General features: G+C 39.1%; 1 protein-coding gene across 4 annotated transcripts in view; it reads right to left on the bottom strand.

Moving 5' to 3' along the window:
- LOC126259587 (E3 ubiquitin-protein ligase synoviolin-like) overlaps positions 1 to 24,383 on the bottom strand; it is an 80,930-nt gene that overhangs the window by 5,395 nt on the left and 51,152 nt on the right. For 3 of the 4 annotated variants that reach the window (XM_049956496.1, XM_049956498.1, XM_049956497.1), the window contains 2 exons: positions 10,167 to 10,344; positions 5,578 to 5,766 (listed from right to left, as the gene is read on the bottom strand). In XM_049956496.1, the coding sequence (XP_049812453.1) occupies positions 5,578 to 5,766; positions 10,167 to 10,344 (367 nt within the window). The remainder of the gene's footprint in view (positions 1 to 5,577; positions 5,767 to 10,166; positions 10,345 to 24,383) is intronic. The other variant, XM_049956499.1, reaches the window with a different exon arrangement.

The raw sequence follows: 24,383 nt of genomic DNA, 5'->3' as shown, positions 1-24,383 counted from the left end.
ACTCACACCTCACCCGTCATTCAACAACATCTTTGCCTCTGCACTTCTGCCTCGAGTGACATCTCTGCCCAAACTCTTTGTCTTTAAATGTGTCTGCTTGTGTCTGTATATGTGTGGATGGATATGTGTGTGTGTGCGAGTGTATACCCGTCCTTTTTTCCCCCTAAGGTAAGTCTTTCTGCTCCCGGGATTGGAATGACTCCTTACCCTCTCCCTTAAAACCCACATCCTTTCGTCTTTCCCTCTCCTTCCCTCTTTCCTGATGAGGCAACAGTTTGTTGCGAAAGCTTGAATTTTGTGTGTATGTTTGTGTTTGTTTGTGTGTCTGTCGACCTGCCAGGACTTTCATTTGGTAAGTCACATCATCTTTGTTTTTAGATATATTTTTCCTACGTGGAATGTTTCCCTCTACTATAACCAAGACAGTAATATTAGTTAGTTAAGGTGGCAGTGTTAGGTGTAGCTGTATGGATTAATAGGTCTAGAACAGATGTTGTTCAAGCAGTCAAAACATTGCCACACAAGCTAAATACAGCAGTTATCAGCCATAAATAAACACTCCATGTGGGATGGTATGGTTATAAGCAGACAAAAAACAGACTGAAAGGAAGAAATTCCGCAACAGATCAGCAAGAGATGTGTTGCCATGGATCATAAACAACAATGTTGATGGGTTGGGTTGTTTCGGGAAGGACACCAGACAGCGAGGTCATAGGTCTCATCGGATTAGGGAAGGATGGGGAAGGAAATCGGCCGTGCCCTTTCAGAGGAACCATCCCGGCATTTGCCTGGAGTGATTTAGGGAAATCACGGAAAACCCGAATCAGGATGGCCGGACACGGGATTGAACCGTCGTCCTCCCAAATGCGAGTCCAGTGTCTAACCCCTGCGGCACCTCGCTCGGTAACAATGTTGATGGGCCAGGGCTAAACACATCCATCTAAACCGACAAAACATGCAGCCGTATGTGACCCTCCAAGAGCCAGCATACAACCAGCAACATCCGGCCAGCATGCAACCCTCAATACATCGCCAGTGCACACACTACAGCACATAGTCTACTCCAATGCGACGCCAGCACACAGTCTAAACCATTGCATCATCATCACGATATTGTCGACTACCAGACCATCGTCAGCATGCAGTGCAACTATGGTGAGCTATGTCAGTATTTCACTTCAAAATTGTTCTTGTGGGTGTAGCGCAGTGATTCGGCAATATTTGTGAGTCTGTTCATGTTGGTGATAACAAGGAAAATGTTGACAGAAGTTAATATGGAAATGTTTCTACAAGAACTGGAAGACATGCAGAGACAGTCAAATGAAAAGTTTTCAAAAGTAATAAAACAATCCAATGACAAATTTTCGAAGATCAAAAAGAGATTCATACAGCCACGGTAAATTTCAGGACAGTATTAATGATTAATTTGTGCAACTATGTTAAGACTTAGAAAATCAGATTAAAGACACTCATTAGCAAGAAATGGAAAATGAAGATAGACACTGTGACAAGAATTAGAAACTCAGATTAAAGACACTCCTGAAGAATTACAGTCACGTTTAGGACATAAGCTAGATCGAAGACACAGTGTGTTAAGAGAAGGAATACACACCGGAGTCTTGGAGCAATGTGACTTGGTTCAGGAGGAGATACATGAACATATTAAAAATTTGCGTATGGATGTAAATCGTTTACGTAACTTTGCAGAAACAGAAAGAAATTTGGTAAAAGATCAGATGTCAGATGTACAAAGAAATTTTAGAACAAAGAAGCGACGAGACAGAGATTCCATACATCCACACAAGATACAATCAGTTTTGGAGGAAAAAATAAAAGCATTGTTAGATCAGAAATTTCAGGAGACTTACCACACTTTAGGAAATGGGCAGCTTTCTGGGGAGGAAGTTACTAACACCACCAATGAGTTTAAAAGACTATGGGATGAATTGGCAAAAACTAGAAGGTAATTAACAGTAAGTCAAGTTAAAGGTAAATCTTTCAATGCAACAATACTGTTAGAGGAACTACAGAACTGCAGTTGGGAAGTAGAATGAACTTTTATAAGCATTTTCCAAAGTTTAAACCAGATGGGGAAGTACATCCAACGCACTTGCTGTGAGCATTTTTCCAGGTCATTACCACAAAAGTGGAAAGACTCTAGAAAGATATATTTCGTTTTGAGTTATTTGCTATGGGATGCTGCTGAATGGGGAAACACTCACTAGGAAGAGTTTACCTTGTGATTCCCAGGAGAAACTCAAGAGTAAATATTGGTCTGAAACTATGCAAGGGAAACTGATGCTAGAATTATTGGACGTGAAACATTTTAACATTTCATGGCAAAAAGTATATAGAATGGCATCTAACAAGACCTAATTATTTAGATAACCCTATAGACAAAGTATATCAGCAAAGGTATTGGTAAGGCATTTACCATACTATGCAAGAAAGGAAATTTTATACAGAGTTTGGTCTACTGTAAATCAATTTCTGTCATTTGTTGAAAATCTAGATATGATTATTTAATGAGCACAATAATCCCCATCTTGAGGACATGTGCCAGGAAGAAGGTAAATTTAACTCTAAATATCAGGAAAAAATGAGAGGTTAATTATTGTCAGGTAAATAAAATTCAGAATAGTAACTCTATACAACAAAGATGTGGAGTATGACGCACTGGTACACAAACATTTACAGCTAGTGGCCTAAAGGAAGGTACTAGAAAAGTGTAGCATCTTGTGACACACCACACAACGATAGTAATGGAAAATGATCAACATCTTGGTCAAGGGGATTATGATTCAGGAATGTCCAACTAAATGAGGGCCCATAATAAAGTTGGTTGCCTTTATTGAGGTAAAACCACTGCGAAATAAGTTACTTGCTGATGAAAAAGACAAAGAAACAGGTATCAAGTTTACTAACCCAGTAGTTTCAGGAACGACTGACAATCAGGAATAGAGTGTGTACATAGATTTGATGAGTGAAATCTCTACACCAATCTAATAAGAGTGTGTTAAGGTGGCAGTGTTAGATGTAACTGTACGTAGTAACAGGTCTAGAACAAATGTTGCTCAAGCAGTCACATCACTGCACAAGCTAAATACAGCAGTCATCAGCCATTAAAAAACACTCCACACAGTCATTCAAATGCCACTTCTGCGGAAATTTTCGCTTTCTGAAACGCCTTCAAACTGTATGACATGACTCTCTATTGACTGTCTGACAAGGAAGGATGAACTCTGAGTTTTTTGTGGCCAAGATGAAAAGGAACCTTCCATTGTGACGTCTGTAACTTAATTTCAGTGTTACAGTCATAAACCGATTTTGGAGACCAGTAACAAACTCTGAAAGAAAGTTTGATTGCCTTGAAGCAGCTGTTTAAGTTCATGAAAATATTGGTGTGAAGTTTCCTCTAATCCTGATGGAGCTATCATGGCATAAACTTAGCAACAATTTTTTTTCATGTTCAGTCATTCTGACAGAATACATTCATAGGCATCATCCACAAGGAAGAGGGGAGATGAGGTACTGGTGGAAGGAAAGCTGTGAGGGAGGGTTGTGAGTCATGCTAGAATAGCTCACTCGATAGAGCACTTGCATACAGAAGACAAGGTTCGAGTCCCAGTCCAGCACACAGTTTTAATACGTCATGAAGTTTCACATGCATCATAACCTATCCCCATAATGTTGCAAAGCTTTTGATGCCTCTAAAAACTTCCTCTGACATATATTGCATTTCGTCAGCAGTTTTGCAAAGTTAAAAACAAAACTTTGAACACTCACTCTATTCTTCCAGGACAGCCATTGCAGAAAAGCAAATTCAAAGAAAAATGGCAATGGAAATAAGCTCACCAACAACTAACCAAACAACTCAGTTCACAGGCAATTGCCACACTGATGCAAGAAGGAAGTCATGGGGAGAGACACACAGCAGTATTTCAGCGTACTCTTAATGATTTGCGCTTAAAATCCAAATTTCTGGAATTTTTGGATACCAGCTCATTATCATTCCAAAAATAAAAGAATTTGGTGAAGCACAAGACAATTTATCTCTCATTAATCCCTCTGGGAGAGCTATGAATGACGTGCCAACGTCTTTGAACTGCCCGTCATGATGGTGTAGCAGAACACCAAGAAATCTCTACAACATGTCTATATTTCATCTAGTTGACTAATTTGTTTCTATTATGTGCAACATCAGAAATAATATGTTCACTCACAATAAACTGTTCTTCCATTAATATGATATTACAAATCTGATTATACACCAATTGGTAATGCAGTGCATACTAGACAGCTGAAAGTTTTATCCTTCTAGTCTTCTTACTTGTCTTCATCATCTTCACATACTGATTTTCATTAGTTGATGCTGTTATTTTAAACTTAGTATCATTTATATTTTGAAAATAATGTAGATAGCTCAAATTAGTTCATGCATGAAGTTTTCAATCATCTTCATTCTGGTGGTCTTTATCTAGCCAATGCCAGGTAACAAGTGATATGGGATTTTTCCAGTTTCAAGGAGAAAGAACCATTCCTGTATATAGTCTATTATTATGATGGAGTCACCATTCCCAAAGGCACTCCCCCCCCCCCCCCCCCTTCCCATGATGAGGAATCTGTGAGCCCATTCTGTATGGATGTTGTGTACTCCACATGGCCAAATGTAACAAAGTTTTTCAAAGTGTTTGTGCATTGTGTAACTGAGATGGGATGTGGGAACCAACCTAGTATTTACCTAGAAGGACATGTAAAACCACCTGAACCATGCACCCAGGCTGTCTGGCACACCGGGCCCATCCTAATTCGTGAGGCAGATTCGATCTGGAACTGGTGCACCTCCTCAAGTCTCAGAAGAGGGTGCTTCGAAGAATGGTCAACTACCCGGGCATGTTACCAAACTTTCATTATATGGTATAATTATGAGAGAAGCATGCTACTTAAAATCAAGCATAAAAAGCACAGCAGCTACAACAATAATGAAAAACTTAACATAAAAAAAACTTCCTTTGCTCATGCAAGGAGAAAAAACCATCATTGTCTGTGACAAACAGTGATATTACATGTTATGGAACTACAGTTTCCTTCCTGCTGAACTGTGGAGAAAAAAAGAGCACAGAAGAGTATGACCAGTGAGGATGTGTCTTTCAAATACAATAAATATTCAGTATTAGTTTCTCTATGAGTAGAATGCAACAGCAGGTCACTTGAACAGCACGAAGAAAAACAGAAAGTCTTACTAAATGGACATTTTACATACTAAAGCAAAGATAAACAGTGTGCTAACTATAATCAAATGTTAATTACAACACACTTTGCAATAGGATATTATATATGTAGCTTTCAGTATTCTGTCATCAAACCCCTATTTAAAATGTAGACACCCAAACAAGAAACTCAAAGAAAACTATGTTACTAGTGTTTTTTACAAACTGATAAAGGCACTTTCTGTGAGGAATAAAATGCAATCTATACCAAATCTCAACTACCGATGAAAAGTGAAGAGAGTGTACTGCAGGATACTGATTAACTACAACATGCTGTGCCATTTGTTATTCCAGGCTCACTGCCCACCTGCTGCTACTGCTGCTGGAGCTGCTAGCACTGCTTGCAAGAGCAGATGCGACATCAGTTGACTGTCTCGTTTCACCCACAGCTCCTGTCTCTGTAGCTGCTGGACCCGTATTTGACTCTACATCATTACTTCCTGTTCCATTAACCAGCACCTGATCATTACCTACTTTTGTTGTCACTTGTTCTATCCTATAGCAGACACATAAGCAACACTTAAATATATGCCATATTTGTAACTGCATAGGAACTTTAATATAGATGTGTCGATTTACATAACACATGCAAGAAGATCCTTATAAATAACAAATTAATTAGGCAAATAGTCAATAAGTCTCACAAATAACTGTCAGTTGGCTGGATGTTCAGCAGTTCTTTCAAACTCAGTTGCAAGAATATCAACTACCCATTCTCATCCTTCACTCAGCTACTCATGCTAATCCATAAATATACATCCATTTACTCATCAGATACGCATACAGATGAAATAAAAATGTTCTGTTACCAACAATGGCACTTACTGGAATACTATATTAATCTTTGTGGTTTTTTAGTGTGTACAAAACCTCAAAGGACCAAGAAGATGAATAAAGTATTACAGCTGTTGTCATGCCGTCTACGTCTACAAATACTCTTGCAGAAATCTAAAATTGCTAAAAAGCCATTGTGAGCTTATAGTTTATTAGTCAATGTGTCTGTGGAAAGATAGTTTAATCAAATTTCTAACAATGTAAATGATCTGCATTATTGAAGGAAGGAAATTTCTTATTGATCATTGCTGGTTCTGCTTTGTTTCTGAAATTTTGATAAAATAAAAACTGATTTGTTTCTTATTCCAAAAAAAGCAATTATTTTATATACCACTGATCGTTCAACATCTATACAATAAATACATGTGCACTTGTTCATCTTCACTACTTTTAAAACACAACTCTTCTAATGAATAAGTGTTCATAACTTTTAAGATATGCATATTAGAGCATATATTTACTGAACTTTTTTTCATGTTTTGGTCCACACTACTACTTCACAAAATATGGAAAGCAAAGAGCTTGCATCAAAAGAGATTTGTTTCACAGTATCGAAGATCAAGTATTGCTCATAGCTCTTAAGGTATGCATTTTAGAACCAATGTTTACTTGACTTTTTTTATTTCGAATGATCATTACTGTCATAGCCCTGAATATTGACCATCACTTCTGAAACACCCTGTAGACACGAATTACTGTGGTTCCACTAGATCACTAACATTACTTGCAACAGAAACTGTACGAGGGTCACTTTTTTCTCGGAATATATTTATTGTTAAGAGTCCGAATTTGGTGACAATATATATCAACATGTCTTGTCCATGTCCTATTTTCTATGTAGTTTCCATGATGTTCTAAGGCCTTATGCCAACATTGTGGAAAAACATGTATTCCCTGCTTGTAAAAGCTCTTGTTCTTTAGGCGTAGCCATGTTTTCACTCCATGACTGACACTTCCATCGTCTTCAAAGTGTGTTCCCTGTAGAGGCAGAGGGGGTTGCCTTGAATTTCTTCTTTTTTGGTGAACGAGGATGATGCCACTCCAATGTCTTTTTAATTTCCAGTGCGAAGTGGTGCGCCCAGCTTTCACCCCCCCCCCCCCCCCCCCCCCCTCCATCGGTCTCAAAATGCTCCAACAATTCAGATGCAACGGCCTTTCTTTGAATCTTGTGGTCTGCTATGAGCATTTGTGGAACCCATTGTGAGAACCTCTTTGAATATCTGAGTCAATGCTGACCGACAACTGTAGAGCCAACTGTTGAGCTGTGATGCGCTGGTCAGCGCAAATAATGGCATCTGCACGATTCAGCATGTCTGGAGTGGTGGCTGGGACAGGACGTCCCGAGCATGGCTGATCATGGAACTCTGTGCATTTCCTGAGGCTGTAAATTTCTTTACCCATCGCCCAACTGTACTCCTATCAATTGCAGCATCGCCATACACTGCACACAAACATTTATGGATGTTCACCACAGTTTCTTTTTCTGTAGACAAGAATTCAATAACAGCACGCTGCTTGTAACGTGAGTCATATTTAGAAGCCATTTTGATTCTGTACTACAGCTCTGCCATCTTCCACAACATTACGAAGGTTCACCAGCACACAGAACAAACATCAAATGTGAAGCACGAACAAGGACGTTTGTCTACATATATTAATGGCTTTCTAAAAAAATGTGGGGCATTACTTATTGAACGACCCTCATTCATCAGAGGGCACATATAACACAGACCCAATTGCATAAAGCATCTCTATCATAAAAGATTCCTGAAGCAATACTACGAACATGCAAGATTTTCCCCACCCTGGTTAGAGGGACGGCATGTTGTACTACAAATAAAATTATGGCTTCCTCTGAGTTTTGTAGAATTATAGTTTGTGCCACTCTCCCTCCTCTCTAAAAATAGTCTTCTACCAGCATTTACTCCACATTTGGCATGGGAAAATATCTTCCTGTAGCAGGATGTAGTCATCCAGTCCCAAGTATCTGAGAATGCCTCCATACTCAGTGGACTTCAAGCAAATCTTTGAGCAAAATTAGGCAAATAACTCAAGTCTTTGGTCAGAATTCCTTGGGCAAGTCCTTCCTAAATGACAGCTCAAGCCTTTGGCAATATTGTAAGTAGATCGCTTAATGCAGTAACATGAAATCATCAAGTGGTTTAGTCTATTCTTCCTCTGTACAACTGGCTTGGATTTTAGTGACAATGCCATGCTGAGAACTACTTCATCAAGCTATGAGATCCTAAAACTTTCCATAAACAGTATTTGGCAGTGAATATCATTCACTGCCATCATATTCCCATCAAGCCAAAATGGAAGCAATGAATTTCCATGTGATATCTTGCTTAGTGAGATACTATTGTGCCTTGCCTGCCTTGAGTGTCTGCCAGAAATCCTACTGATTTGTGTGTGGTACGGAAAGTAGCAGGGTTGCCATCCTCCAAATGTGAGTCCAGTTTCTAACTACTCTGCCACCTCACAAGTCTGATGAATAACACTTCAGCACAGTCAATGCCAGTGGTTGAAAATGGTTTCAATGGAAAGTCTCAAACAACAGATAATGGAGGGTCTATTTCTTAAGTAAAGTGAACTTTAACTGTCTCATACCGAAGACATTCAAGTAGCACATTCAATTGTCTGTTATGCTCTAAGGATTTATAATTTTGTTGTCAGGTCACATGGAACCAAGCACATTCCAAGGTGATGAAAGTAATACGAATTTGCTGGATGAGCAAGTGACAAATAATGTATCAAATAGGCTAGGATGGCACTGTTGTGTTTAAGTAAATCTACAAACAAGGGGAAGGGGAGGAGGAGGAGGAGGAGGAGGAGGAGGAGGAGGTTGATGATTATAGATGCATGGAAAGGGTGGGTGGAGATGTGTGGATCGAAGAGGGTGTGCAGAAATGATGGGAAGGAGGGATAAGGGGAGAGAAGGGGAGAGTCAGACGGCTCTCACCAGCAGTGTCAGGTCCACATGTGAATTAGAATAATATCAACAATTGTAAAATTTAAGGGGGGATGGAAATTCATTGTTGACATAGAAAATTGCAAGAAATGGAAGAATGTGACAGGTTAGTAGTGAGGGGCAAACAGAGTCAGAAGGAGATGGCAGAGAATGAAGACTAGAACTGGTGGGATTTCAACTGAAAATATGCTCGAGGATTGTTATTAAAGCCTGTTTCCTCAGGCATTGTTAAAAATAAATATTACAAGATTTCATGGGTAAAATGATGATCATAATACCAATGTCGAATATGTTTGTCTCCTTCAAACCTTATGGTGGGAATCTAAGTAACATTGCGAGCTATGGGGTAGTAGACAGTACAACATATGGAAGTTTGGATCAGCTCGTGAAGTGAGCTTAAATAGTCAAAGTGGTTAAGGCGACCACTCACGACAAGTGGGAAAGCTGGGTTCAAGTCATGGTCCAGCACAAATTTTCATTTGTCATCAACACATAATATCTTCATACCTAATGCAGCTAATGTCAGAAACATTTCTAACTGTGAATACATTTCCAAAAGTATTGAGCTTCAAATAAACCCCTTTGCATACAGCAGAATTACATTGGTGTAAACACTGAACTTGTTAACTGCTTCTACAAAATCCTTTTAACCTGTAGCTTTATATACCACACAAGAACCTGAGTTGATGGATCATAGGATCAGCAAAGAAAGAAATAATCTTGGTTTTCAGTACTTGTCTCAGCATTCATTTCAATTAACTTGATGACTCTTTTCCAGAATTGTGAGTGACAATGTTCTTAAAGAGGAAAAGCTGATTAACAGTAAAGGAAAAACTGTAGATTATTTACAACAGCTAGTGAGGAGTACACACACACACATAAAATGAAGTTACACTGTAGTGCAAATAAGAAATAACTTTTTCTTTTTACAACCATAAATTAAGTAACCTACACCTATGAGAGAAGTTATTTTTAGAATTTCAACATTTTGTCCCTAACAGCATGTCTCACTTAAACTACATTAAACATTAATTTCCCAAAAACTTGCAACACATCCACTTCTATCCATTCCCAAATGCTTTTCATATTACCTGACTGCCACTGAAGCATATTGCTGCATCATGGCAACTGAAGCATCAAGCAGTAATTGAATGTTACGAAGGCACTGCAAGCGAGCTTCCACAGCCTCCCTGGTGTTGCCCTCCATACGATGAAGCTCCTCTGTAGTGAATGCGGCAAGATTAGGTGGTGGAACAGGTGGTGGCGGAACTGTTAGAGAGCACAAACATTATATTAGTTTGATGCCTTCAGTATACAACATGTTGCAATTGCATAAAAAGACTTGTTTGAAAAATGTGATTTATAGCAGCCAAAGTCACAACTAACTACAACTTCCTATCTATACACCACTGCATACAAGCCTTCCATTGTTCAAAGCAATGCGTTAACTCAGCACTTACCACTCAGTTCAACAACTCCAAAATGTTTGCTTTTAACTGTTCCATAGACTGAAACGTCCCCCCTTAACCCTTTGACTGCCGTTGACAAGTTAACTTCATTACACTTGTCCGCTCCCCAGGGTGCTGTTGATGAGTTTAAGCATGGCCAATGGGCATTCCTTGAGTGCTATAGCCAAATTAATGGCCAATGGGCTTTCCTTGAGTGCTACAGCCAAATTAACACAGCCTGTTAGCTATGCCCACAGCAGTAATGGTGAGTACAGTCATACTGCTACTCAGGTATCTCTGTTTGGTTTAAGCACACAGCAGATTTTCCACCTCTCATCTCAGCAGCTTTTCATAGTTTTGGTTGCTAAGTTGCGCTGGGGCATTTTGTCTGTTGTGGAGCCATTTTATTAAATTCAATTTCGCTTTACATCTTACAGTGTATCAGGATTGGCATAAACATTTTTCTCATCAACCATGTTACTGAGGAATAGACTGTCAAGGTACTGTTGAAGATGACAGTGAGGATGAGTTATTTGATGTTGATGTAAACAATAATTTCCCACAGATTCTGAAGGGAACAGTTTTAAGTTGTCTACATCAGGAGGAGTAACACGATAGTCTCATGACATATAACTTTTCTGAGTATTGTACCATGTCGTAATGTAAAAAACTGCACTGGAGAAGCCAAAGTTTGAGCCATGGTTACAGTGGCCTTCTCCTGGGTCTAATGATGTGCTGTAGCTGTGAGGAGTCATTTACATTTTGTCATTGCCCATCACTGAGCATGACGTTATGTCATAATTTGAAAAGGTCGTAGTTATGATTGATCAGTTGAGGCGAAAGAAGCAGGAACTTTATTATAAAAGGTTGCTATGGTGAAGGGACTGGGGATCTGCTGTTATCTTTTGCTTCAAGCATTGGTTACTATGATTGGTGCTCACTGGTGCATGAGGCAGTGGAAGCAGTTACTCGCTGGCAGCACTCCAGTCATGTGTTGTTGGTGTCCCCGGTTTGTCTCCAAGGGCTGGCAGCCCGGATGGGGCAAACATGTATCCACTCTCTTTGTTCATATCATTAGGGTGTTTTATTATTTCTATGGCTTCTCTGATCTAGTGTTTCATCAAAGCTGGCTGTTTAGCTAGTATGCAGGTTTCATTAACCAGCTTATGGTTGTAGCCATTGGCCACGAATGTTTTACACAGCCTTTAGAGCTCATGTGTTATGTTTTGAGCATTGCTTACGTGCTGTGCACAGATGTTCAAAGAATGGATAACTGAGTTGTTCTGTGCTGGGTGGTGGCCGGATAGGGTGGGCAAATACTTGCCCACATGTATAGGCTTCTAGCATACTCTATGTCCAGCAGGAGGTAAACAGGAGCCTACACCTCATTCATCAATGAGTACCACACTAAACAATGCTTGAAGCAACAGATAACAGCAGAGCATCAATCCCTCCACTGGAGCAACCTATTATAATAAAGTTCCTGTTCCTTCCACCTCAAGTGACCAATCATAACTATGATCTTTTAAAATTATGATGTGAAGTCACATATAGTGAGTGGCAATGACAAAATATAAGTGATTCTTCACAGTTAAAGCACATCACTAACCCCAGAAGAAAGCTGCTGTAACTGTGACCAAAACATTCATTCCTCCGGTACAGTTTTTTACATTATGACGTGGTACAATATTCAGAAAACTTTTATGTCAACTGACTCTGGCTGCGGAAGCCTACACAATTATACTAGAGTCTCATGTTTCACAATAGATGTAACTGATGGTTCATCTGAATCCGAATAATCTGAAACTGAATGTGTAATGTATAGGAAGAAATCACTGTTTACTGACACATTTGATTGGAACAAAAATGATTTTTGTCCAATTACTCGTGTATTTGAGCCTTGGGGACACAAGGGTCAACTAGGGAAATATCCCATTATTCTGCCATTCTTCATGTTCTTTTTGATGGAAGATACTATGATGAGAATTATACAACTGGGGGTTTGTAGTGCTGTGATGTGTACTTTGTTAGTGAAGTACACAAAAGTAAAAATACAGTACACATTGTGACACACAGACAAAAATAATATATCACCACCTATTTATGACAGGGGATTATTTGAATATTTAAAAAAAGATATCCATACATCTCCATTACCATAGCCTAGACGATTTTATTATACAATTATACATGAAGCTTATCATTTTCATATACTTTCATAAACTGTTCAGGCCCACACCCATCTTGTCCTTTGTGGCCTTCTACATGAGAATTTTTGTGCCAAAAATAGACAAGAAAAGATGAACATTTCGGATAATATACCTTTATTTCAAAGGTTACATTAAAGTTACAAAAATATTACTAACTGCATGACAGAGAACTATGTCGTCCATTTCTGAAGGACAAGAAGTTATCGGAAATTTAAGAAATGCATTATCAAATTTCCAACAGGACGAGAGCTGTAATGCAGATTTACTGTTTACATAGTGTACTTATTTCAGGTGAGCAATCTCTCCTCCTCCACTTATAAAGTACTTATTAGCAAGTGAAAAATCATTCATAAAGTTGCCAAAGAAGTCTCATGATACAATGAAAATTAAAACATTGTTAATGTAGTTTATAATGAATGCCAATATCTGAGAACAGTGTCACAGACAATCAGGGTATTTTGTTCACCATATAAAGTAAAAGGAAGCTTTTGACTACAAAAGTACCCATAAATGAAAACTCTATTATTGAGGGCTTTCATAACTCATGCATAATGAAACAATATAGTCTGCACACAACAGAATGTAACCAACAATATGTGTTACAAACATAAAAATCAAAATTCCTAATTCATTATTTTGTAGAGTGATGTATACATACAGTACAATAGATATTACTGATGTGTAGCCACGGAAGCACACTGAACTACTGGTGTGTTGGAAGCAACATGTAACTATCAGAAAGGGATACCAAAAGCACATCAGAAACTACTGAAGGAAAAGCCATGTTCATATCTCTGTGGATTTGTAATAATCATTAGTCTGCATGCAACCCTCAATGCAAGAAACCAATTTTTACACATGTAACTATGTTCCACTTGGCAGTGACGAATCTTACAACAGTACCAGGAGACATCACGGGCAGCACTCCAGAAATATTCAGCACTGGGCGAAACAGGCCACTCAGGTAGCCCCAGCCCAGATAGAAGTCCACACATAGATTACTATGCATTATGCAATAATGATACAGAGTTCAACTCAGAATATAGCAAGCATGTCTGCAGCAGCCAAAAGGTTAAGGGGAGCCGGAGATGCCTATGCTGCCCATGTTAAAATCACTATGTTCTAGTAACATTTATGAATAAACTACCAAATAGAAAAATTTGAATTTTTTTTACATATGGAGTGGTTTAGTATTGCAGTTATGACAGAGGGGTTTTGGAGTATCTTTTCTAGTTTCCTTCCAATTATTTTTTTGTTAATGATCCAAATTTTTTTACAAATAATTGCTTTATAACTAAACTGAAATGAAACTACTGAACATATTGCCAAATGGCTGTGTTACAATGTAAGTTTGACCACTAGGAGTGCTGTATAAAAATTTCATCTCTCTAGCTTGACTGGATTTTAAGAAAATGTTCCTTATATTCGAAAAATTCTAATTTACGGGAAATGGCTATCAAAGTTTCTCAATACATTCCTGCACTATAGGATGGATTATCAGGGTCTTCTTCTTCATCCTCCAAAAGCTTCCTCTTCTGTCTTCTTTTCTGGCCTGTTGTTCCATCATACTTCATATGCCTTTCTCTTCTTTCTGCTCCTCTTATCCTTTCTCTGTCAATATTTCTTAGTGCTTGTACAGTGTTCACCCCAACTGTAAGTCCTAATGCCTTCAGAACTTCACACTTCACACTGTTCCCTTGGTTGTAGGTTGCTATTGCATCATAAATGCCAAAGTGCAGTGTTTTTATGCTTACAAACACCCTTTTAGGAATCACTTTCCAAATCAAATTCTTTACGCTCTCATTAGGATTCTGCGTCTTTCCGTGTAGACATTTGTGTAACAATTCTGGCTGTGCTAAGTCATGAAAAATTGGTTTTATTGCATTTATCACAGCTGCTGGCAAACCATGTTCGTGATCATAGTCCTTTTTTGCATTATATTTGCACCAGGAATCTTTTGGGCACAGGCTGTGTTGAGGGTATTCATTGGAAGAGGCAGTATGAAGGAACAATGCCCACACTGCTTTTCACATGTCACTAACATTACTAGTATTTTGTCTTATAGCATACCCACAGTATCTCTGTAGACGTTCAATCACCTCATCAGTAAGCCTGCCTGCCTCTCCCTCCTATTGTCTTTCCATCACTGAGCTTACTTGAACCCAAAGTTCGTTTGAGCCTTCGAAGCCGTGCACCCACACGCTTTTGCACATGCCCAATGCATTCCAACTTTTCAACTACAAATTCATTTCCATATGGTTTCAGTTCCTCTATAGTCTTGAAACCTTTGGAGTCACCATCCCCAAGGTAGTATTTGTACCTAACGTTGTATCTGGGAACTGAACGTTCAAAAATTTGTTTCACTCAATCCACTTCCATTGCTCCACTTGATCCACTAAAATTTGCCTCATGGGTTCCACTGTGCTCTCCTTTGACTTTATTTTTGCACCTACAATGTTTTGATGATATTGCAACATCTATCACTTTTGCACTATCACCACAAGTAGCAGTTACAACCCCATTCAGGGATTTATGATCCCTCTTTTGCCAGGAACCATCTAATGCCACTACCAAATCCCTAGAACCACCGTTCATTTCTACAGATTCCTCCACTGCTTCCTTCATGGTTTTCAAAGCCACATCTTCAACAGAGGATCCTACCAGTTCACAGTAGTACCCAAATTTGCTTGGAGGCAATGGCAAGTTCATAATACCACAAAACAGTTTACCAGCAGCAGACCCTTTTCCAATGGATCGAAGACATACACATGTCGAACATTCACATCAAACACTCTAGATCGTCCATTTTCACCAAAGAGACTGGCATGTGAATTGTAGAAAGTCACTTGATACTTGCAACATGCAAAGATTATCTTCATCTCACAAGCTAAACCAAAGTGCTTTGTTATCTCTAGTCCCACTCCTACACTTGAACACATTTTGCACAGAACACTTTCTTTCAGCATAGAAGATAATAATCCAATATTGAGTACTTTGTTAATATCATCACTGTCACTAACACATTCACGAAATCTGTCACTTCCACCAGTCAGCTTCTTGCTAGAAGATGTCACACGGCTATGGCCGGCCATATGTTGCTTAGCAGAAGAACGCACTGTTTCAGTAATTGTAGTATCGCAACTTGGTATTAGTGTTAATTTTCTTTTCCCTACGTTCTTCCTCTTCTTATATACACGGTTACTAAAATGTGGCATCGTAACCAGAACAACGCTTTACACAAGAAGTATAATACCACCAACAACAGGCGCAACACTGAACTAATTCGAAACGGTAAACAGCAAAGAGACGATGTTCCGCGCTCTCAGCGCTTCATTTGTCACAGAAAACAATGTAGCCAACCCTTGCACACTCGCTGTATGCGTAACATAAGGTGCTGTATGCGTAACAGGCCGAGAAAATCCCAAGCAGTTCGCCAGGAAGTCACAAGAGGGTGTTAGATGCATTCAGCGGCCACCCATTTCCTCTGCAGGCATGGGGGAAAATGGTAATAACTCCACTTCTAGAACGAGTAGAACAATAATTCAAAGTTTACATTAAAGAAGAATGTTCCAATTAATTTTCGATAGAAAAAAAAAGGAATTTTTTGGATTTGACTACCTCTGGCTCCCCTTAAACTGATGTTTCACTTTTGGGGGAAACTCAAAAGCACGTAGAGCAATATCTGCCAAATAAGGTGGACGATGGAGCACAAGAATGCACTTGTCTGCTAAAAACACAGACAGGGCTCTGGTGCATCTTCTTGGTGCAGAATCTGTAAGTTTTTCTTCCCCAAATATGGTCTTCTTTACTCTTACCTCCACTAAATTACGACTACTACTATAGTATTTCTGATTACTGGTTTGACCTTCATGCTCCCGTTCGGTCATCATAACAGCCTTGAAATCAACAAAAGACATCACCATTTCCTTTAGGTCTGACTTGCTCATTTGTGCTTTTTTCATTCTTGGTGATCAAAGGGTCTTCCATTGCATCAACTGATGAACTGTTTCCGAGCCGTATTGAAAAACCTATACTTCATCACCTGTAATGACATCTGTAAGCAAAGCTCATTGTTCTGAGAGTTATTCCATGATGTCAGCACAAATGTTTTTGCTGCTGTCTTTCTGTTCCAGAGTGAGGGTTTATGGGAGCAATGCTGCACAAGAAATTGTTCTTATTCTCTAAATGATTAATGGAAAATCTCATATAAAGATGTTAGTATTTGTTCTTATTCTCTCTTTGTTTTTACCATGATAGTGGTCAACCAAACACTCAGATGTCGATCTTCCTGCACAATTTCATTAATTTTCTAACCTTTTCCTTCAGTTCATGCAATCACAGGTCCATTAGGATATTCATCGTCTTCAAATTCTTCCTAAACTTCAGAAAACAGTTCGTGCATTGAAAAACTCATTCACATGACATATTACCAAACACTCCCTTTAATGTTTGAAATCATTCTGCCTGCACTTTTTTTAAATTACAGGAAACATTTTAGGTTAATGCACAACTCAACTTTTAAATGAACCATGACTATGGCACTAACATGAGTAACACACTGTACAATCACAGTTCAAAAGCTAACTGAAGCAGACAGAGAGACGAAATAATGGTTGGTAGCTCCAGAACTATCAAGTTCAGCTACATTCAAATGCCAAACTCATCTCATGTGGCTGCACTGAAGACATGCTGTCACATTAATCAGTTGTCACATCTCGTATATTTACAAAACATTGGTAGGGACAAAGTATCAACATGAAATCTCTGTTCTGTGACCTTTATGCCTGCTTCATCATTTAAGCAGTTTGGATTTTACACCACAAAAATACTGTAGAACTTCGCAAGTGGGCATCTGCCACATGGTATATGCTCAATTCGTTGCTCATCTCGTTGTGCCTCACACTACAGTGCCCTGATGGTTTCACTCCCTTTTCACTTCCCTGCTCATTATTCCTCCAAGTTTCTGACATTGCTGTTCTTTGTATCAAGATTCCTTTCACTTCTTTCATATCAATGCTTTCCTTCTTCTTCTTCTTCTTCTTCTTCTTCTTCTTCTTGCGTTGCGGCCTCTGTAGGACCACGGGTAGCTCCTTCACGGACTGCATTTTCCTCTTTTTCTTCCAGAACCTCTTCATCCTTTCTCTTCTTCTCTCCAGCTCTTCCTCTGAGATCTTCAGTGTCCTTTTCTCCTGTTGTCTCCACTGGAGACACTCTAATCTTTTCCTGTATTGTTCTCTGTCATTGATCTCTGGCATATTGTTCGGTGTATACTTGTTCCTCCAATTTTCCTTTCCTTCGACCTTGATCCCCAATTCCAACCGCTCCTTCTGAAGTTCGACAACCAACTTGGTTCCTGTCTTTCCCCTTGTCCTCCCTGTTGTTTCCCACACTGTCTTCGTCATTCTGTCCATACTCATCCTAATTACATGCCCAGCAAACCTTGCCCTTTTGAGTCTGATTTCCCCGGATATTGTTCTCATGCTCTGGTCCATTTCTTCCCTAGGTCTTCGCATCCATCTCTCTCCACCTCTTTTGGGACCTAGTATTTTTCTCGATATTTTTCTCTCTTCTTTCTTTAGTTTCTCTGCCCCATTTCTTCCTAGCATCATCGTCTCAGCAGCATATAATACTGCATTCCTCACCGTTGCCTTGTAGTGGCATATCTTTGCCTCTGTGGATATATTCTTTTTATTGTATATTTCTCTCGTCATACAGAAGGCTGACCTCATCTTCTTTATCATCTCTGTTATTCCCTCCTTGCTCCTGTTATAAATTATCCCAGGTATTTAAATTTGTCCACCATTTGCACAGTGCCTTCCGGTGTTTTCCTTTTTCTTTCTTTATTTCATTTTTTCAGTTTCTTGATTGAATTTTCACATTTTGCGATGACCAAAGATGCGATCTGTTTCACTTGCTAAAAATATTCTACAGCGAAGATTGTATAAATATTTGTTGTTGCTGTGGTCTTCAGTCCTGAGACTGGTTTGATGCAGCTCTCCAAGCTACTCTACCCTGTGCAAGCTTCTTCATCTCCCAGTACCTACTACAGCCTACGTCCTTCTGAATCTGCTTAGTGTATTCATCTCTTGGTCTCCCTCTACGATTTTTACCCTCTACGCTGCCCTCCACTGCTAAATTTGTGATCCCTTGATGACTCAGGACATGTCCTACCAACCGGTCCCTTCTTCTTGTCAAGTTGTGCCACAAACTCCTCTTCTCCCCAATTCTATTCAATACCTCCTCATTAGTTATGTGATCTACCCATCTAATCTTGAGCATTCTTCTGTAGCACCACATTTCGAAAACTTCTATTCTCTTCTTCTCTAAACTATTTATCGTCCATGTTTCACTTCCATACATGGCTACTCTCCACACAAATACTTTCAGAAACGACTTCCTGACACTTAAATCTATATTCGATGTCAACAAATTCCTCTTCTTCAGAAACACTTACCTTGACATTGCCGGTCTGCATTTTATATCCTCTCTACATCGACCATCATCAGTTATTCTGCTCCCCAAAGAGCAAAACTCCTTTACTACTTTAAGTGTCTCATTTCCTAGTCTAATTCCCTCAGCATTACCCGACTTAATTCAACTGCATTCCATTATCCTTGTTTTGCTTTTGTTGATGTTCATCTCATACCCTCCTTTCAAGACACTGTCCATTCCGTTCAACTGCTCTTCCAAGTTCTTTGCTGTCTCCGACAGAATTACAATGTCATCGGCGAACCTCATAGATTTTATTTCTTCTCCATGGATTTTAATACCTACTCCGAACTTTTCTTTTGTTTCCTTTTCTGCTTGCTCAATATACATATTGAATAGCATCGGGGAGAGGCTACAACCCTGTCTCACTCCCTTCCCAACCACTGCTTCCCTTTCATGTCCCTCGACTCTTATAACTGCCATCTGCTTTCTGTACAAATTGTAAATAGCCTTTCGCTCCCTGTATTTTACCCTTGCCACCTTCAGAATTTGAAAGAGAGTATTCCAGTCAACACTGTCAAAAGCTTTCTCTAAGTCTACAAATGCTAGAAACGTAGGTTTGCCTTTCCTTAATCTTTCTTCTAAGATAAGTCTTGGGTCAGTATTGCCTCACGTGTTCCAACATTTCTACGGAATCCAAATTGATCTTCCCCGAGGTCCGCTTCTACCAGTTTTTCCATTCGTCTGTAAAGAATTCACGTTAGTATTTTGCAGCTGTCACTTATTAAACTGATAGTTTGGTAATTTTCACATCTGTCAACACCTGCTTCCTTTGGGATTGGAATTATTATATTCTTCTTGAAGTCTATGGGAATTTCGCCTGTCTCGTACATCTTGCTCACCAGACGGTAGAGTTTTGTCAGGACTGGCTCTCCCAAGGCTGACAGTAGTTCTAATGGAACGTTGTCTACTCCCGGGGCCTTGTTTCGACTTAGGTCCTTCAGTGCTTTCTCAAACCCTTCACGCAGTATCATATCTCCCATTTCATCTTCATCTACCTCCTCTTCCATTTCCGTAATATTGTCCTCAAGAACATCACCCCTGTATAGAACTTCTATATACTCCTCCCACCTTTCTGCTTTCCCTTCTTTGCTTAGAACTGGGTTTCCATCTGAGCTCTTGATATTCATAAAAGTGGCTCTCTTTTCTCCCTATCTTACCCCTCGTGAGATAAGCCTCTACATCCTTACATTTGTCCTCAAGCCATCCCTGCTTAGCCATTTTGCACTTCCTGTCGATCTCATTTTTGAGACGCTTGTATTCTTTTTTGCCTGCTTCACTTACTGCATTTTTGTATTTTCTCCTTTCATCAATTAAATTCAATATTTCTTCTGTTACACAAGGATTTCTACTAGCCCTCGCCTTTTTACCTACTTGATCCTCTGCTTCCTTCACTATTTCATTCCTCAAAGCTACCCATTCTTCTTCTACTGTATTTCTCTCCCCCATTCCTGTCAATTGTTCCCTTATGCTCTCCCTGAAACTCTGTACAACCCCTGGTTCTTTCAGTTTATCCAGGTCCCATCTCCTTAAATTCCCACCTTTTTGCAGTTTCTTCAGTTTTAATCTACAGTTCATAACCAATAGATTGTGGTCAGAGTCCACATCTGCCCCTGGAAATGTCTTACAATTTAAAACCTGGTTCCTAGATCTCTGTCTTACCATTATATAATCTATCTGAAACCTTCTAGTATCTCCAGGGTTCTTCCATGTATACAACCTTCTTTCATGATTCTTGAACCAAGTGTTAGCTATGATTAAGTTGTGCTCTGAGCTAAATTCTACCAGGCGGCTTCCTCTTGCATTTCTTAGCCCCAATCCATATTCACCTACTATGTTTCCTTCTCTTACTTTTCCTACTGTTGAATTCCAGTCACCCATGACTATTAAATTTTCGTCTCCCTTCACTACCTGAATAATTTCTTTTATCTCATCATACATTTCATCAATTTCTTCATCATCTGCAGAGCTAGCTAGCATATAAACTTGTACTACTGTAGTAGGCGTGGGCTTCGTGTCTATCTTGGCCACAATAATGCGCGTTCACTATGCTGTTTGTTGTAGCTTACCCACACTCCTATTTTTTTTATTCATTATTAAACCTACTCCTGCATTACCCGTATTTGATTTTGTATTTATAACCCTGTATTCACCTGACCAAAAGTCTTGTTCCTCCTGCCACCGAACTTCACTAATTCCCACTATATCTAACTTTAACCTATCCATTTCCCTTTTTAAATTTTCTAATCTACCTGCCCGATTAAGGGATCTGACATTCCACGCTCCGATCCGTAGAATGCCAGTTTTCTTTCTCCTGATAACGACATCCTCGAGTAGTCCCCGCCCGGAGATCTGAATGGGGGGGGCTATTTTACCTCCAGAATATTTTACCCAAGAGGACGCCTTCATCATTTAATCATACAGTAAAGCTGCAGGCCCTCGGGAAAAATTACGGCTGTAGTTTCCCCTTGTTTTCAGCCATTCGCAGTACCAGCACAGCACAGCCGTTTTGGTTGGTGTTACAAGGCCAGGTCAGTCAATCATCCAGACTGTTGCCCCTACAACTACTGAAAAGGCTGCTGCCCCTCTTCAGGAAATTTATTTATTTATTTAAAATGGCTGGTTTTGACAGACACAAGGTGCTAAATATTTTTAGATATTTTAGTTATGACAGAGCTTTTATAATGTGCTGATTTTTATCCACATAACAACTTGGTGTGAAGTCCTATGTACAATGAACATGTTTCATAACCAAAAGATTTTTTAAGGTTTGTGAAGGTACAGTTCCACTTTCATTTTTTGTACTGCCAAACTGAAACTTGAATGTCAAATATTATGTTTTAAATCATGTTATGAGATGTATTCTATTTACACACTAAGATCAGATTAAAGGAAGACATCAAAACAATTCAGAGATTGGCTGCTAGATTTGTTACCAGTGGGCGAACAACATGTAAGTGTTATGGAGATGCTCAGGAACTGAAATGGGAATCCCTGGAGGGAAGGTGATGTTCCTTTGAGGAACACTACTGAGAAAATTTAGAGAACTGGCATTTGGAGATGACTGCAGAATGATTCTACTATTGCCAACATACATTTCACATAAGCATGACAAAGATATGTGAAATTAAGGCTCCTACAAAGGCAAATAGACAGTCTTTTCCCCTTACAGTATTTGTGAGTGGAACATGGAAGGAAATAGGTTACCTCACCAGATTTATTAAAGGAGGAACTGAGGAAAACTAAGGTCAGTAGTGACAGATAGAAACCTCCAACCAAGTATAAGGAAAAATTCTGTAGCTTACCTAAAGTTCATACACAGCAACACATTACGTAATACACACAAAATGCAAAATCACCACAAACCCTTTTTTTCACTGCAAACTTTTTCGAATTTCACATTGTATCTTACTTCCATGTAAACATCACATTAACTACAAGGAAATGATAACCATATCATCATGAACCTGACATATAAAGCTATAGGTAACACAAAAATAATTTTTTTTACCGGACAGTTCCTGTAAAATTGTTTGAGAAAGATTGATTCTGTCATTACCAACCTGCCAAAACGTGGCAAATGCCGTTGGGGTAACCTTCCGAACAAACAAATGAACTTCCCCTAGGCTTGGGGCAAAAATTGGTCACTGTACATTGGCCAATGTATCCTGCATGGACTGTAACTAGCACATGTACAGGTTACCCTCTACCATGCACTATATGATAGCTTGTGAAGTATGTATGTAGAGAGAAGTGGAGGGAGTAATAAATGAGATCCTAAGTTAAGAAGGACACATCTGTTTGTGTGATACTGATGTATGACCCCTTTAGTTTTGTGATAGTTACATGAAAGGCCATGATTACAACTTCTGTAGCTCCCTCCCCCCTTTCACCAAAGAAGAAACATTGTTCTGAACTCTATGAGTCCTATGTTCTGTTTTATATTTCTATAAGCAATACTGTGCATTTTGCCTCCTGAAGGTAAGGAATGGGCAATCTTTCAATTAGTCTTAATAGAAGTAACATTTTAGGTTTCAGAAACAAAATAAAAAAGGTATGGGCAATTAAAGTGAACATGAGAGGACTGTAGTTGGCAACACTTAACTCACATGTCTAATAGACAGTAATATGACAAAATGAATACTGAGATATTGAAATAACAATTAGAACGTATCAATAACAGTCATAATGTAACATTAAGATACCCAGAACACTGTATCCAAAGTGGAAAATTTGGCAGTCAATCAAGAATGGATGGAAAAAAATACTGAGTTTCACATCCTGTGAACACCATGGTGAGCACAAACTCAAACTTGACACAGATGGGGAAGGAAATTGGCTGCAACCCTTACAAAGGAACCATTTCAACAATCGACTTTAGTGGAATTTGGGAAAACACGGAAAACTTAAATCTGGGAAGATACAAACAATAACATCATGTACAAGTAAAACAGATAATTTGATGATGAGTCTATACTAATAAGCAGAGACACAGTGGGAAAGGACAGATGAATTCCTCAACAAACAATGGAAAATCTGGGGTGGAATGTAACAATATTACAAAAAGGATAGTTGCTACTCACCATATAACAGAGATGCTGAGTCACAGATACGCACAACACAAATGACTGTCAGAAAATGAGCTTTTGGCCAACAAGGCCTTCATCAGAAAAAAACACACACACACACACACACACACACACACACACACACACACACACATTACAACCGTCTCTGGCTGGGCCTCAGCAGCCAGAGACTGTGGTCGTGGTTGTGTGTGTGTGTGTGTGTGTGTGTGTGTTTTAGTGTTTTCCCGATGAAGACCTTGTTAGCCGAAAGCACACTTTCTGAAAGTCTTTCTGCTGTGCCTAACTGCAACACAGTAACTCTGTTATATGTTGAGTAACAACTATCCTTTTCACAATATTGTTGAATTCCTCAACATTTTTATGCACAGGAATAACAGTATGGAAAAAATTATTTTACAACTACAACAGATACTCACTCTTGAAATAATACTCCAGAACTATTATTATAGGAACTGTTGGTGATGGTCATAAAACTACAATGCAGATGAGGAGAATAAAGAACTTTAATCAATGCTACAAATCAGTTGCCATAAAATTGTGATAGAACACCTACAGCTTTAGAGAACTATTAC

This window comes from Schistocerca nitens, chromosome 5, assembly GCF_023898315.1.
Source record: "Schistocerca nitens isolate TAMUIC-IGC-003100 chromosome 5, iqSchNite1.1, whole genome shotgun sequence".
Taxonomy (NCBI): Eukaryota; Metazoa; Arthropoda; class Insecta; order Orthoptera; family Acrididae; genus Schistocerca; species Schistocerca nitens.
The sequence above is the reverse complement of the archived record's forward strand: the minus strand, read 5'-3'. Positions and strand labels throughout refer to the sequence as shown.